Raw genomic sequence first — 16,479 nt, 5'->3', positions numbered from 1 at the left:
AATCCATCCATTTATAGATTCCCCAAACCTTAGAAACGTTGGGGAATTAATGGGATGGAGCATTTATGTCAAAACTAGCCGTTTTTTATGTTTTTGAATTATTTGCATCGATGCATAACACTTTGCATCGATGCAAATGTGTCTTTGAAGCTGAAATTTGAATTTTCAGCTAGGTTGCATCGATGCAAACATCTTTGCATCGATGCAACAAGTCGTTGCATGCTTTGCATCGATGCAAGATGAGTGTGCATCGATGCAAACCTCAAAGAATGGCTTAAAATCACTTCAAAATGCTTAGGATTGATCTCAAACTTGTTGGAGTCAATTCCTATGCTTTTGTACTTTTGAAAACAAGTTTTTAAACCATTTGGCTAGCATCGAATTTGCCAAAACATTTTGTGAGTGTGTGTTGAGAGATTTAGCAATTGGTTCTTAACAAGAAGTTACCTAAGTCCTAAGACACTATACTTGTCTTCAAATATTGTGGACTTGAGTTTCTTGTTGTTGTTGTGTTGCTTTCAACTCTTCATTCCTCAACGTTGAATGTTGGTTGATCTTTCAATCATGCTTGTTCATTCAAGTTGTTTGTTGGTTTGTCTTTCATGTCGTTTGTTGGTTTGTCATTCATCAAAACCTACGAAAAATATGGTTATAAATTGAATTTTGAAATAAATATTTAAAGACTTCATAGAAGCTATCTCTTATTTTATTCATTTAACATTCTAAGAGTGGGTTAATAGTCAAATTAGTCCCTAAAAAATAAGACATTTTTCAAATTCATCACTGAAAGATTTTTTCAATCAAATTGGTACTTCAAATATTGCAAAATAATCATATTTGTCCTCGAGTTACTCCATCAATAATTTTCTTCAAAGATTGATGTTGTAAAACGTTAATTGATAACATATATAATACCTGATATGACTAATTGGATATTGACCAAATATGTTTATAAAAAAATTATTAATTTAATCATTTTCTTCAATTACAAAAATCCTATTTCTAATATGACATAGTGACTAAATTAATAGATTTTTGTAAACATATTTAGTTAACGTCTAATAAAATATATTATGTATCATGTATGCTATCAGTTAATATTTCACATCATCAATTAAAACGTTGAATTATACTATTTAATTTTTTTTGTCCACGATATTTCTTAACCCGACAATATGAACAAAGCAATCCTTTACAACCCAGAATGCACATTTATTATCAAGGTTCTAAATCTCTTATTTTATTCATTTAATATTTTAAGAGTCACCAAACTCTTAATTCTTTTTACCGAAAAACATGGTTTTAAATTAAATTTTGAAATAAATACTTAAAAGACTTCATAAAAATTATCTCTTATTTTATTCATTTAACATTTTAAGAGTCAATAAACTCCCTTTTTTTCGCTGATAAATGCGCTTATAAATTGAATTTTTAAATTAATACTTAAAGACGTCATAAAAGCTATCAATCAAAACATTAAATTGTAGATTTGTAGTGTTTACTTTTTTTTAGTTGTCCACAATATTTCTTAATCCGACAGGATGAACAAAGCAATCCTTTACCACCAACAAAGCACATTTATTATTCAAGGTCCTAAATCTCTTATTTTATACCTTTAATATTTTAAGAGTAAACAAATTCTCATTTTTTTCGCCGAAAAACATGGTTATAAATTGAATTTTGAAATAAATACTTAAAAACTTCATAAAAGCTATCTCTTATTTTATTCATTTAATATTTTAAAAGTCAACCAACTCTCATTTTTTTCGCTAATAAATATGCTTATAAATTATATTTTAAAATAAATACTTAAAGATTTCATAAACATTATCAATTAAAACGTTGAATTATACTAGTTAACTTTTTAAAAAGACTTCATAAAAATTATCTCTTATCTTATTCATTTAATATTTTAAGAGTCAATAAACTCTCATTAACTAATGTCATGGATCTAAACTTTATTTAAGGATTTATCATTGGCCAATAGGTTACAGTATATACGAATAAGAATTTAAACCCCCTAACACTTAGATAAGATAAATGAATGAATAAGTTAATCACTCGACCAACATAAATTGATTAATTATAATGTTTAACTAATATACTCAACCAAAGGAAAAAATATTACTACTTTAAAAAGAAAAGCAGGCATTAAATTCCAAAAATTAAAGTAAATAAAATATAACACTATTTTAAAGAGAAAAGCAGGCATTAAATTCCAAAAATTAAAGTAAATAAAATGAGTTATGTTAAGTGTATACTAAAATCAGCTATCAAAGTTAGTCACCGGTATAAAATACATGCTAAAATATAAATATACATTGAAAATAAATTAAATCACACATATATTTATACACAAATACATTTATGACTGATTTTAGTAGCTGACTTTGGTGTACAAATAGCATTTTTGAAATAAAATATAACACTATAAAAAGGATGATAGAAAATTGCTACAACACCATCCCATTTTCTATTCCTTTCTTCCTTCTTCTTTCTGGCGCCATTGCTATTGAATACTCACTCTCCATTCTATTCTTCAAACTCCATTCACCTTTTCTCTCTTCTCTTCTCTTTTTGTGTTTCATTATCTTTCCAAAAAACCAAAATTTCCATGGCAGAAACTCTAAGCACCTCTGTTTTTGCATCAATGGCATCCCTTTCATCACCAAAACAAGCTCAAGAACTTGGTATGATGAGCATGAAAGTGGAAACCAATGCTGGAGCTACACCATCACCGCCACCACCACCACAACCAATAGCAGTAGCAACAATGGCTACAACAAGTGGGAGCTTAGAGAATAAGAAGCTGAAGAAGAAGAGAGGAAGGCCAAGGAAGTATGACCCAAATAGGATCATGGGGTTGACATGTCCTCCAAATGCAGAATCAATGGCATTTGCATCACCACAACAGTCTCATTTTGGTGAGTGTTTTGGTTGCTATTTGATAATGACATGTTTGGTTGCTGAGAAAATCCATGATCTTTTTCTATTATAACAAAACACCCACAAAATTCTGTTCCTTTTTTGAAACAATTTTGTTGAGAGAAATAATGTGATAGTGAATGAGACTTCTGTCTTTGAACTAATAATGAGTGGTTTTTGAAATCCTTTTTTGAAGCTTGCAAAATTGGTTCTTTTTGTTTGCTCAAGGAAAAAAAATGCAGGAGTATCTGTTGTTACTGCATGGATGCTAAATTATTTCTGTTATTGTTTCTTGAATCATTTGTTTTGTTGGATAAAGAAAAATTGTGCATTTCTTAAGTTGGTGCTAATCTAGAGTTGGCAGTTTGTATATAAACATTTTCTTGAATTTCATTGCTAGAAATGTGTATGTGTGTTACTTTGTTTCAAATTTTGGTTGTGAAATTTTTAGTTGAATTGATATATGGTACTTTTTGGATATAGCACATACATATGTATTGATAATTTTTTTCTCTCTCTGTAATCTGTGAAGGTGAGGTTGCAAATTTGGATGGTGTAGGCTTTACACCACATGTGGTGAATCTTCATGCTGGAGAGGTAATGTATAAAATCTCAGACTCTCAGTACTATTATGCTGCATTTCTTGAACAAATTTAAAGTATCTGTCATTTTGTAATCTAGATAGAGATCATACTTTGATGCTTTGCAGGATGTTGCTGCAAAGATCATGTCATTCGTCGAAAAGTATCCAGGAGGAATTTGTGTTCTTTCTGCCAATGGAGCAATCTCTAGTGTTACATTAGACCGTTCTGGTTCTTCTGGTGGTTTGTGGACTTATGAGGTATGAATCTGATCTGTTTGATAAAAGCTCTTTCAATGCAATGTTATCTTTTCTGTTATATATTTTTTCCTTTTTGAATGTTGATTTATTACATGATACTATGATTCTTGTTATTGTTGTTGATAAGATTGATGGTGCTGTAACAAAAATTACTTTAGTGGACTAATTGAACTGAATTTTGATTGCATGAGGAAGTGATTTTATAGCTTTGAGTATTGAAATTTGATTAGAACTTAGTAACACAAACACCTTATTCATTTACCATTTTAAAAGTCAACGAATTCATTCGTTTTTTCCGCCGATAAACGCGCTTAAAGTTGTAAACTTGTTTTCTGCTTTTGTGAAAATTTTCCTGTGTGACATAAGTGTTTGGTACAAATGCAATTGTTATCGTAATTAATCTTCTAGATTCTTCAATAATTTTAGACCATTTTTTAACTTTCATCAATATTTTATATTTTATTCATTTAATATTTTAAAAGTTAACAAATTCATTGTTTTCTACTGATAAATATGTCTAAAGATTGTAGACTTATTTTCTGCTTTTGTAAACTTTTTTCTATGTGACATAAGTGTTTGGTAGAAATATAATTGTTATGGTAATTAATCTTCCAGATTTTTCAATAATTTTAGACCATTTTTTTAACATTCATCAATATCTCTTATCTTATTCATTTAATATTTTAAAAGTCAACAAATTTAATCTTTTTTCTGCCAATAAACGCGCCTTAAGATTGTAGACTTGTTTTCTCCTATTGTGAACCTTTTCCTATGTGTCAAAGGTGTTTGGTACAAATGCAATTAGTATGGTAATTAATCTTCTAGATTGTTCAATAATTTTAGACCATTTTTTTATATTTTCATCAGTATCTCTTATCTTATTCATTTAACATTTTAAAAGTCAACAAATTCAATCATTTTTTTCGCCGATAAACACGCCTAAAGATTGTAGACTTTTTATGCTATTGTGATTTTTTTTCTATGTGACATAAGTGTTTGGTACAAATGCAATTACTATAGTAATTGATCTTCTAGATTCTTCAATAATTTTAGGCCTTTTTTTTTTACTTTCATCAGTATCTCTTATCTTATTCATTTAACATTTTAAAAGTCAAGCAATTCAAAAAAAATTTTCCGCCGATAAGCGCACCTAAAAATTATAGACTTGTTTTCTGTTGTTGAGAACTTTTTCCTATGTGACATAAGTGTTTGATATAATTGCAAATACGATGGTAATTGATCTTCTAAATTCTTCAATAATTTTAGGCCATTTTTTTACTTTCATCGGTATCTCTTGTCTTATTCATTTAACATTTTAAAAGTCAATAAATCCAATCTTTTTTTTCCTATAAACGCGTCTAAAAATTGCACCATCAAATAACTACTTAAAGACAAATATAATTACATTATTACATAAAATTTTTGGTAAAAAATTACATTATTACTAGTGCCACAAATATAATTCTATAAGACTACATTTGGTTGATGTATGGATTGAGACAGAGACACATACAAACACTGAAGACATAAATATAATGAGACACAATTTTTTCAATTTGTTTGGTAACTACGTACACAAACAAATAATAAAATGTAAATGTCAATATTGTCCTCACTATTATGAAACCACTACCACCATTATCACATCTTCTTTTCTACCATTACCAGTACCACTTTTCTACCACCATTTATAACTCTTAAACTAATCAACAAATTCAATTAGACAAAATATCATCATCAGATCTAACAAATATTAATTAAAATTTAAATAAATAAATAATAAATAAAAAATTAAAAAAATAGAGAACTCGAATGCAATAGACATAGTGGAAATGGATCTGGAGGTAGAAGAAGGTGATTGCATGGAAGAGAGCAGATTCAGAGAAAGAGAGGGAGAAAAACATATCCAAAAGCTAGCAACGCCAAAAATGATGACAATCACGACTTGAAGTAGAGACAATGACGAATTTGGAAATACGGGCAGACGCAATAGCGAATAGCAATTACGATGACAATGGCTGCGACAGAGAATTTTGATTTGGAAGAAGGAGAGATGGAGAAGATGAGGCTCTGAAAATGAGAAACTGGAAGGGAATGAAATAGGAGGAAAGACAGGGGGAGAAAGGGATGAAGGAAGAGTGGGAGAAGAGGAAGAAGGAGGAGGGCGGTGTCGCAATGTGTGAAGGAGGCAGATAGTGGGTAAGGCAGATAAGGGAAGGAAGAGGGAGGAGGAATGAGGAAGAAGGAAGGTGACGGTGGAACAGATCAGAAAAAAGGGAAAGGTGAGAAGGAATAAGAAGATTAGGGTTAAGGTTACCATAAGGATAAAATTATAATTTAATAAAAAATGAAGGGACAAAAGTGGAAAATTTTGTGTCTTAAGAGTTATGTCTCAGTGTTTTAAGATAAAAGGAGAGACACTAAAGATAGACATGTATTTTGTGTGCTCTTGGGCTGTGTTTGGTTCATATCTTAAAATTATGAAGACATTGACACAAATATACAAGAGTACATAGACACAAAAAGATATTAGTTTTGCATTCTATTTGATAATTAAGACATGGACAGAACACACAACTCATAATTCTACTAAAAAGTCAATTTTACCCAATTCATTCCTGTATCACCACCATCACTACTTATGCCTTTTCACTCTCCTTCCAAATCATCACAATTTACCATGCCATCACCATCTTCAAAACCAACACAGTTTTTTTTTGTAATTCTTCATCCAAAACAAAATCAACCCCATAAGCATAAAAACTAACCCAAAATTTCTAAAAATCAGCATAATACACAAATCTCCATAAATCTGAATAAAGAATTAGCTATCACCCCATCACGACAAAGAACACCACAAATAAAATTCAATTCGAAATTTGATATTTAGAAAATAAACAAAAGTCCTTCAATATCATCCTAATTGAATAATACAAAGATTCAAAATTTTTATTTAAAAAAATTGAAACAAATACAAATTGAATCTGAGGTAGAACAAGCAACAAAGTATATGAAAGAAAAGAAAGAGATAAAGAAAAATGAAAAGAAGATGAAAATGAGGAAAGGTGGAAGGAGGATGAGGCCAGCGAGAAAATATCATATCTATAATGAGATCTGTGATTGCTTCCGCTATAGATCTGCAGCCCGCTGCCAAAGAGAGGAAGAATAAAATGCGAACGGGGGAGAGAGTGTCTTCTCGTTACGGCAGTTGCTGTTGATGCTGATCGAAGGGTGAAGCAGAAAAACCTTCTTCTTTGCTGTGATGCCGCCTGAAAGGAAAAGACAGAAGACGAACAACGTCATCAGAGAGAGGATGGAAGCAACGCCGTCGAAGCCCAAATCGGGCAACAACAATGGGCAGAGAGTATGGAGGCTACAAAGAGAGGAAATGAAGAATGGTTGAAGAAAAGAAAATTAGGTTGAATGGATAAAATGGTAAAAATTTCAGTGTCTCAAACTAAAAATTAATGTCTCAGCTAATTGGAAAGACACAAAATACATGTTTTTTGTGAGTATCTCTGTGTCACTGTGTCTCTCTTATTTTTGTGTCTCACGTACCAAACAAAGAACACGTCCTATGTGTCTCTATCTTTGACATACACAGACATCAACCAAACAGTGCCTTGTGTACCACCATGTCCATCGAAAATTTGTGTCTTCTAAATTTGGGAGCACTTTTCATATAAATTATTACTCACTCTTCTATGAATCTGCTATGAATGAAGAATAAAAGAATGAGAAAGAGTCAAATAATTTTTTACTAATTTTCAAAAGTTAACTTCGCCTAAAAAAATATATATTGTAGTGCTGTTTGTATCAGAAATAAATTGTCAATGTATGTTCATTATTTAAAGATAAGTACTTAGATTCAGGATTCTTGGTCAAATCCTATTTATTTAACATTTTAAAAGTCAACAAATTTAATCTTTTTTTCCAGTGATAAACACGCCTAAAAATTGTACCTTTAAATAAATACTTAAAGACTTCACAGAATCTGCCAATTAAAACATTGTATTATAGTGTTTTATTAATACACTCAAACACAGAAAAAACACTACTACTATAGTTAACATCTTTTAGAATACTTGTAAATAGCTAGTTGTTATTCAATTTCTATCATAATTTTTAGTCAAAGTTATGATTAAATGATGGGTTCTGAGTCAAATATGACATTATTACTAGTGCCACAAATATAATACCACTAAATATCTTATAGAAAGAAAAACAAAGAGAGAGATTAAAACAAATTTTTATTTTGATTTTGGAGCATTTTTAATTCGAATTATTTGTCACTCTTCTATGAATTTTCTACAAATGAAGAATAAAAGATTTAGAAGGAATCAAATAATTTTTACTAATTTTCAAATGTTAAATTCGCCTAAAAATATTATATTGTGATACTATTTGTATCAAGAATAAATGGTTAACGTATGTTCATTAGTTTAGAATTCAAAATTGTTTGTCTTATCTATTCACACATTTTAAAAGTCAATAAATTCAATTTTTTTCCGCCGATAAACGCGCCAAAAAACTTAAACCTTTAAATAAATACTTAAAGACTTTATAGAAACTACCAATTAAAACGTCGTATTGTAGTATTTCACTGATACACTTAAACACAGAAAAAATACAACTACTTTAGTTAACATTTTTTAGAATAATTGTAAATAAGCTTCTTATTCTTCAATCTCTATAATAATTTTTTGTCATAATTATGGTTAAATGATGGGTTTCATATCAAATATCACATTATTACTAGTACCACAAATACAATGCCACTAAACATCTTATAAAAAGAGAGACATAGAAAGATTAAAACAATTTCTTATTTTGATTTTGGAGCACTTTATATTTGAATTATTACTCACTCTTCTATGAATTAGCTATGAAAGGAAGAATAAAAGATTGAGAAGGAATAAAATGGTTTTTACTAGTTTTCCAAAGTTAAATTCGCCTAAAAAAATTATATTGTAGTGCTATTTTGTATCAGGAACAAATGGTCAATGTATGTTCATTATTTAGAAATCAAAATTTCTGGTTCTATCTTATTCATTTAACGTTTTAAAAGTTAATGAATTCAATCTTTTATTTTCTACTGATAGACACGCCTAAAGATTGTATACTTATTTTTTGCTATTATGACCTTTTTCCTGTGTGACATGAGTATTTGGTAAAAATGCAATTACTATGGTAATTAATTTTATAGATTCTTCAAAAATTTTAGACATTTTTATTAACTTTCATCAGTATCTCATATCTTATTCATTTAACATCTTAAAATTTCACAAAAAAAAAATTCTGTCAATAAATGTGTCTAAATTTTAGACATTTTTATTAACTTTCATCAGTATCTCATATCTTATTCATTTTGTGAACTTTTTCCTGTGTAACATAAGTGTTTGGTACAAATACAATAACTATGGTAATTAATCTTCTAGATTCTTCAATAATTTTATACCTTTTTTTAACTTTTATTAGTATCTCTTATCTTATTCATTTACCATTTTAAAAGTCAACAAATTCAACCTTTTTTTTGCTTATAAACGCGCCTAAAGATTGTAGACTTGTTTTCTTCTGTTATGAACTTTTCGTGTGTGACATAAGTGTTTGGTACAAATACAATTGTTACGGTAATTGATCTTTTAGATTCTTCAATAATTTTAGGCCAATTATTTTTTTTTACTTTCATCATATCTCATGTCTTATTCATTTAAAATTTTACAAGTCAATAAATCCAATTTTTTTCCGCCTATAAATGCGCCTACAAATTTCACCATCAAATAAATACTTAAAGACATCATAGAAATAGCCAATTAAAACGTTATACTATATTGTTTAATTAATACACTCAAACACAGAAATAAAACACTACTACTTTGGTCAACATCTTTTAGAATAGTTGTAAATTAACTCAACCGCTATCATAATTTTTAGTAATAATTATGATTAAATGATGAGTTTCAAATCAAATATGACATTGTTACTACTGCCACAAATATAATTCTCTAAAGGTCTTATAGAAAGATAGGCATAAAGAGAGATAAGAATAATTTCTTATTTTAATTTTGGAACCCTTTTCATCTAAATTATTACTCACTCTTCTAAAAATCTGCTAAAGAATAAGAGAATGAGAAAGAGTCAAACTAGTTTTCCAAAGTTAAATTCGCTTAAAAAAATTATATTGTAGTGCTATTTGTATCAGGAACAAATGGTCAATGTAAATTCATTATTTAGAATTCAAAATTTTTGGTCCTATCTTATTCATTTAACATTTTAAAAGTTAACGAATTCAATCTTTTATTTTTTACTGATAAACGCACCTAAAAATTGTAGACTTGTTTTTTGTTGTTGTGAACTTTTTCCTGTGTAGCATAAGTATTTGGTACAAATACAATTACTATGGTAATTAATCTTCTAGATTCTTTAATAATTTTAGACATTTTTTTTAACTTTCATCAGTAACTCATATCTTATTCATTTAACATTTTAAAATTTCACAAATTTATTCTCTTTTCTGTCAATAAATGTGTCTAAAGATTGTAGGCTTATTTTCTACTTTTGTGAACTTTTTCTTGTGTAACATAAGTGTTTGGTACAAATACAATGCTATCGTAATTAATCTTCTAGATTCTTTAATAATTTTAGACTTTTTTTTAACTTTCATCAGTATCTCTTATCTTATTCATTTACCATTTTAAAAGTCAACAAATTCAACCTTTTTTTTTGCCGATAAACGTGCTTAAAGATTGTAGACTTGTTTTCTGCTGTTGTGAACTTTTCGTGTGTGACATAAGTGTTTGGTACAAATACAATTGCTACGGTAATTGATCTTCTAGATTCTTCAATAATTTTAGGCCAATTATTTTATTTTTTACTTTCATCGGTATCTCATGTCTTATTCATTTAAAATTTTACAAGTCAATAAATTCAATTATTTTCCGCCTATAAACGCGCCTAAAAATTTCACCATCAAATAAATAGTTAAAGACATCACAGAAACAACCATTAAAATGTTGTATTGTACTGTTTAACTAATACACTCAAACACATAAATAAAACACTACTACTTTGGTCAACATCTTTTAGAATAGTTGTAAATTAACTCAACCACTATCATAATTTTCAATAATAATTATGATTAAATGATGAGTTCCAAATCAAATATGACATTGTTACTACTGCCACAAATATAATTCTCTAAAGGTCTAATAGAAAGATAGAGATAAAGAGAGATAAGAAGAATTTCTTATTTTAATTTTGGAACATTTTTCATCTGAATTATTACTCACTCTTCTAAAAATCTACTATGAATGAAGAATAAGAGAATGAGAACGAGTCAAATAATTTTTACTAGTTTTCAAAAGATAACTTTGACTAAAAAGTATTTGTATCAGAAATAAATGGTCAATATATGTTCATTATTTAGAGATCAGTACTTATAATTCAGGATTTCTAGTCATATCTTATTCATTTGACATTTTAAAAGTCAATAAATTTAATCTTTTTTTCGCCAATAAATATACCTGAAAATTGAACCTTCAAATAAATACTTAAAGAGTTCACAAAAACTGCCAACTAAAATATTGTATTGTAGTGTTTAACTAATACACTCAAACAGGAAAAACACTACTACTATAGTTAACATCTTTTAGAATATATACTTGTAAATAAATTCCTTGTTATTCAATCTCTATCATAACTTTTAGTCATCATTATGGTTAAATGATGGGTTCCAAATCAAATATGACATTAGTACTAGTGCCACAAATATAATGCCACTAAATATCTTATAGCAAGAGAGACATAAACATAGAGTAGAACAATTTCTTATTTTGATTTTGGAGCACTTTTCATCCGAATTATTACTTACTCTTCTATGTATTTGCTATAAATGAAGAATAAAAGATTGAGAAGGAACAAATAATTTTTATTAGTTTTCAAAAGTTAAATTCGCCTAAAAATATTATATTGTAGTGCTATTTGTATCAGGAACAAATGGTCAATGTATGTTCATTATTTAGAATTCAAAATTTTTGGTCCTATCTTATTCATTTAACATTTTAAAAGTTAACAAATTCAATCTTTTGTTTTTTGCTGATAAACACGCCTAAAGATTATAGACTTGTTTTCTATTGTTGTGAACTTTTTTCCCGTGTAATATAAATGTTTGGTACAAATGTAATTGCTATGGTAATTAATCTTCTAGATTCTTCAATAATTTTAGACCCCTTTTTTTAACTTTCATCGATATCTCATATCTTATTTATTTAACACTTTAAAATTCCACAAATTCATTCTTTTTTCTGTCGAGTAAACTTGTTTTCTGCTCTTGTAAACATTTTCCTGTGGTGACATAAGTGGTACAAATGCAATTGCAATGGTAATTAATCTGCTATATTCTTCAATAATTTTAGACCATTTTTTTTTAACTTTCATAAGTATCTCTTATTCATTTACCATTTTAAAAGTCAATAAACTCAATCTTTTTTTTGCCGATAAGGGCACTTAAAGATTGTAGACTTGCTTTCTGCTGTTGTGAACTTTTTCTTCTATGACAAAAGTGTTTGGTACAAATGCAATTACTATGGTAGTTGATCTTCTAGATTCTTCAATAGTTTTAGGCCAATTTTTTTTACTTTCATAAATATCTCATGTCTTATTCATTTAAAATTTTAAAAGTGACCAAATTCAATCTTTTTTTTCGCCTATAAACACGCCTAAAAATTGCACCATCAAATAAATATTTAAAGACACCATAGAAATGACCAATCAAAACGTTTTACTGTAGTGTTTCTCACTAATACACTCAAACACACACAAAAAAATACTACTACTTTGGTCAATATATTTTGGAATAGTTGTAAATAAACTCAACCACTATCATAATTTTCAGTCATAATTATGATTAAATGATGGGTTCTGAATCAAATATGATATTTTTATTACTGATACAAATATAATTCTTTAAAGGTCGTATATAGAAAGAGAGACATAGAGAGATAAAAAACAATTTCTTATTTTAATTTGGAAGCACTTTTTATCTGAATTATTACTCACTTTTCTATGAATCTGCTATGAATGAAGAATAAAAGAATGAGAAAGAGTCAAATAATTTTTACAAATTTTCAAAAGTTAACTTCACCTAAAAAAAATAATATTGTAGAGCTATTTGTATCAGAAATAAATGGTGATTGTATGTTCATCATTTAGATATCAGTATTTATAATTTAGGATTCCTAATCTTATCTTATTCATTTAACATTTTAAAAGTCAATAAATTTAATCTTTTTTCAACCGTTAAACACGCCTAAAAATTGAACCTTCAAATAAATAGTTAAAGACTTTGCAGAAACTACCAATTAAAACATTGTATTGTAGTGTTTAACTAATTCTCTCAAACAAAAAAAAAAAAAGAAAACACTACTACTACAGTTAACATCTTTTAGAATACTTGTAAACAGGCTCGTTTTTATTCAATATCTATCATAACTTCCGGTCATAATTATGGTTAGATGATGGATTCCAGATCAAATATGACATTATTACTAGTGTCACTGAATATCTTATTGAAAGATAGACATAGAGAGAGAGAGAGATTAGAACAATTTTTTATTTTGATTTTGGAGCACTTTTAATCTGAATTATTACTCACTCTTCTATGAATTTTCTACTAATGAAGAACAAATGATTGAGAAGGAATCAAATAATTTTTACTAGTTTTCAAAAGTTAAAGTTGCCTAATAATTATATTGTGGTGTTATTTGTATCAGGAATAAATGGTCAATGTATGTTCATTAGATAGAATTCAAATATATTGGTCTTATTTTATTCATTTCACATTTTGAAAGTCAATAAATTCAATCTTCTTTTTCACCGATAAACGCACCTAAAAATTGAACCTTCAAATAAATACTTAAAGACTTCATAGAAACTACTAATTAAAATATTGTATTTAGTGTTTCACTGATACACTCAAACACAGAAAAAGCACTACTACTTTAATAACATCTTTTAGAATACTTGTACATAAACTCCTCATTATTCATCTTCTATAATAATTTTCAGTCATAATTATGGTTAAATGATGTGTTCCAAATCAAATATATATTATTACTAGTGCTACAAATGTAATATCACTAAATCTCTTATAAAAAAAGAGACATAGAGAGTGATTAGAACAATCTTATTTTGATTTTGAAGCGCTTTTCATCTGAATTATTACTCACTCTTCTATAAATTAGCTATGAAAAGAGGAATAAAAGATTGAGAAGAATCAAACAATTTTTACTAGTTTTCAAAAGTTAAATTTGTCTAAAAAAATTATATTGTAGTGCTATTTGTATCAGAAACAAATGGTCAATGTATGTTCATTATTTAGAATTCAAAATTTTTAGTCATATCGTATTCATTTAACATTTTAAAAGTCAACAAATTTGATCTTTTTCCGATAAACGCGCCTAAAGATTGTAAACTTGTTTTTTGCTATTGTGAATTTTTTCATGTGACATAAGTGTTTGGTACAAATGCAATAGCTATGGTAATTAATCTTCTAGATTTTTCAATAGCTTTAGACCTTTTTTTTAAACTTTCATCAATATCTCTTATCTTATTCATTTACTATTTTAAAAGTCAACAAATTCAAGCATTTTTTGTCGATAGAGGTGCCTAAAGATTGTAGACTTGTTTTCTGAGAACCTTCTTTTTGTGTGACATAAGTATTTGGTACAAATGCAATTGCTATGATAATTGACCTTTTAGATTCTTCAATAATTTTAGGTCAATTTTTTTTTTTACTTTCATTGGTATCTCTTGCTTTATTCATTTAGCATTTTAAAAGTCAATAAATTTAATCTTTTTTTCTACTATAAACGTGTCTAAAAATTGCACCGTCAAATAAATACTTAAAGACATCACAGAAATGACTAATTAAAATATTGTACTATAGTGTTTAATTAATACATTCAAACACAGAAAAAATATTAGTACTTTGGTCAACATCTTTTAGAATAGTTATAAATAAATTCAACCACTATCATAATTTTCAGTCATAATTATAATTAAATAATGGGTTCCAAATCAAATATCACATTATTACTAATGCCACAAATATAATGCCACTAAATGTATGACAGATAGAGAGACACAAGGAGAGACTAGCTAGAACAATTTTTTATTTTGATTTGGGAATACTTTTCATCCGAATTATTACTCACTCTTCTATAAATTTGTTATGAATGAAGAATAAAAGATTGAGAAAGAATCAAATAATTTTTACTAGTTTTCAAAAATTAAATCTACTTAAAAATATTATATTGTAGTTTTGTTTGTGTGAGACATAAATAGTGGATGTATGCTCATTATTTAGAATTCAAAATTTTTGATCTTATGTTATTCATTTAATATTTTAAAAGTAAACAAATTTAATTTTTTTTTTGCGGATACCTAAAAACTGAACCTTCAAATAAATACTTAAAGAATTTACAGAAATTACCAATTAAAATATTGCATTGTAGTATTTAACTAATACATGACAAAAAAAATACTACTACTTTAGTTAACATCTTTAAGAATATTTGTAAATAAGCTCACTATTATTTAACGTTTAACATAATTTTCGGTCATAATTATGATTAAATTATGGGTTCTAAATCAAACATCACATTATATTACTAATGCTACAAATATAATACCTCTAAATGTCTTAATTTAATTTTAGATAGTTTTTTATCTGAATTACTCACTCTTATATGAATAAAGAATAAAAGATTGAAAAAGAGTCAAATAAGTTTTACTAATTTTAAAAAATCAAATGGTTAATGTACGTTCATTATTTGAAATTCAGGATTCATGATCTTATCTTATTAATTTACATTTTCATTTTTTATCAGGGTCGATATGAGATTTTACGTTTATCTGGATCATACACACCTGTAGAGAGTTGTGGGATGAGAAGTAGGACTGGTGGACTGAGTATCATGCTAGTCAATCCTAACGGCCATGTTTTCGGCGGCGGCATTGCTGGTGTGCTAACTGCTGCTGGCCCCATTCAAGTATGATACTTTCTTTAATGTGTTCTTTATCTTCTAAGCTGTAAAGCCAAGCTCTTTGAATCTCTTCCGTAGTTCAAATAAAAAAAAATAATAAAAAATATTATTCGTATACTAAAATCAGCTACCAATGTATTTGTGTATAAATAGATGTGTAGTTTAATTTATTTTTAATATATATCACTACAAGAAAATAGAGTTATTTTGACACTTTATTTTTTAACACCATAATTAAATATCAAAATTAATATATATTTTTGACAAATATCACAAATGTTAAATTTTCTATATTTTCTTGACGAAAAATTTGACCGTAGAAAATTACTCTTCAATTTTGACACTCATTTGTTTTCAATTTACTCTACTATTTTTTTTCTTCTTTGGGCTCTGTTAATTTTGACATCGCACTGCTCTCAGTTTAGGATTATACTACTCATTCTTTATCTTCAAAATCTCAATTTATTCTTTAGTTTCAAGATCACATCTCATTCTTTGTTAAAATTTTTTGTTAAAAATATTTTATAGTCAATAAGTGTCAAAATAAATAGTATTTTTGACAATTAATAAGTATCACAGAAAATATGTTCTCAAAATTTTCTAACAAATTATTTTTGACAGCCAATATTTATCAAAATAAGATTTAAATTTTTTTCACAATCGCTTATA

At 27.6% G+C, this 16,479-nt stretch overlaps 1 protein-coding gene across 1 annotated transcript; it reads left to right on the top strand.

Annotated features, from left to right (window-relative positions):
- Positions 1 to 2,481: 2,481 nt before the first annotated feature.
- LOC107476331 (AT-hook motif nuclear-localized protein 1-like) lies at positions 2,482 to 15,822 on the top strand. The gene is made up of 4 exons (XM_016096133.3): positions 2,482 to 2,924; positions 3,458 to 3,522; positions 3,635 to 3,766; positions 15,655 to 15,822. The coding sequence occupies exons 1-4, from the start codon at positions 2,615 to 2,617 to the stop codon at positions 15,820 to 15,822; spliced, it is 675 nt and encodes a 224-aa protein (XP_015951619.1). The 5' UTR covers positions 2,482 to 2,614.
- The last annotated feature ends 657 nt before the right edge of the window (positions 15,823 to 16,479 follow it).

The sequence above is a fragment of the Arachis duranensis genome, chromosome 2, assembly GCF_000817695.3.
Source record: "Arachis duranensis cultivar V14167 chromosome 2, aradu.V14167.gnm2.J7QH, whole genome shotgun sequence".
Taxonomy (NCBI): domain Eukaryota; kingdom Viridiplantae; phylum Streptophyta; class Magnoliopsida; order Fabales; family Fabaceae; genus Arachis; species Arachis duranensis.
Note: the sequence above shows the minus strand (reverse complement) of the source record. Positions and strands in the feature narration are given on the sequence as shown.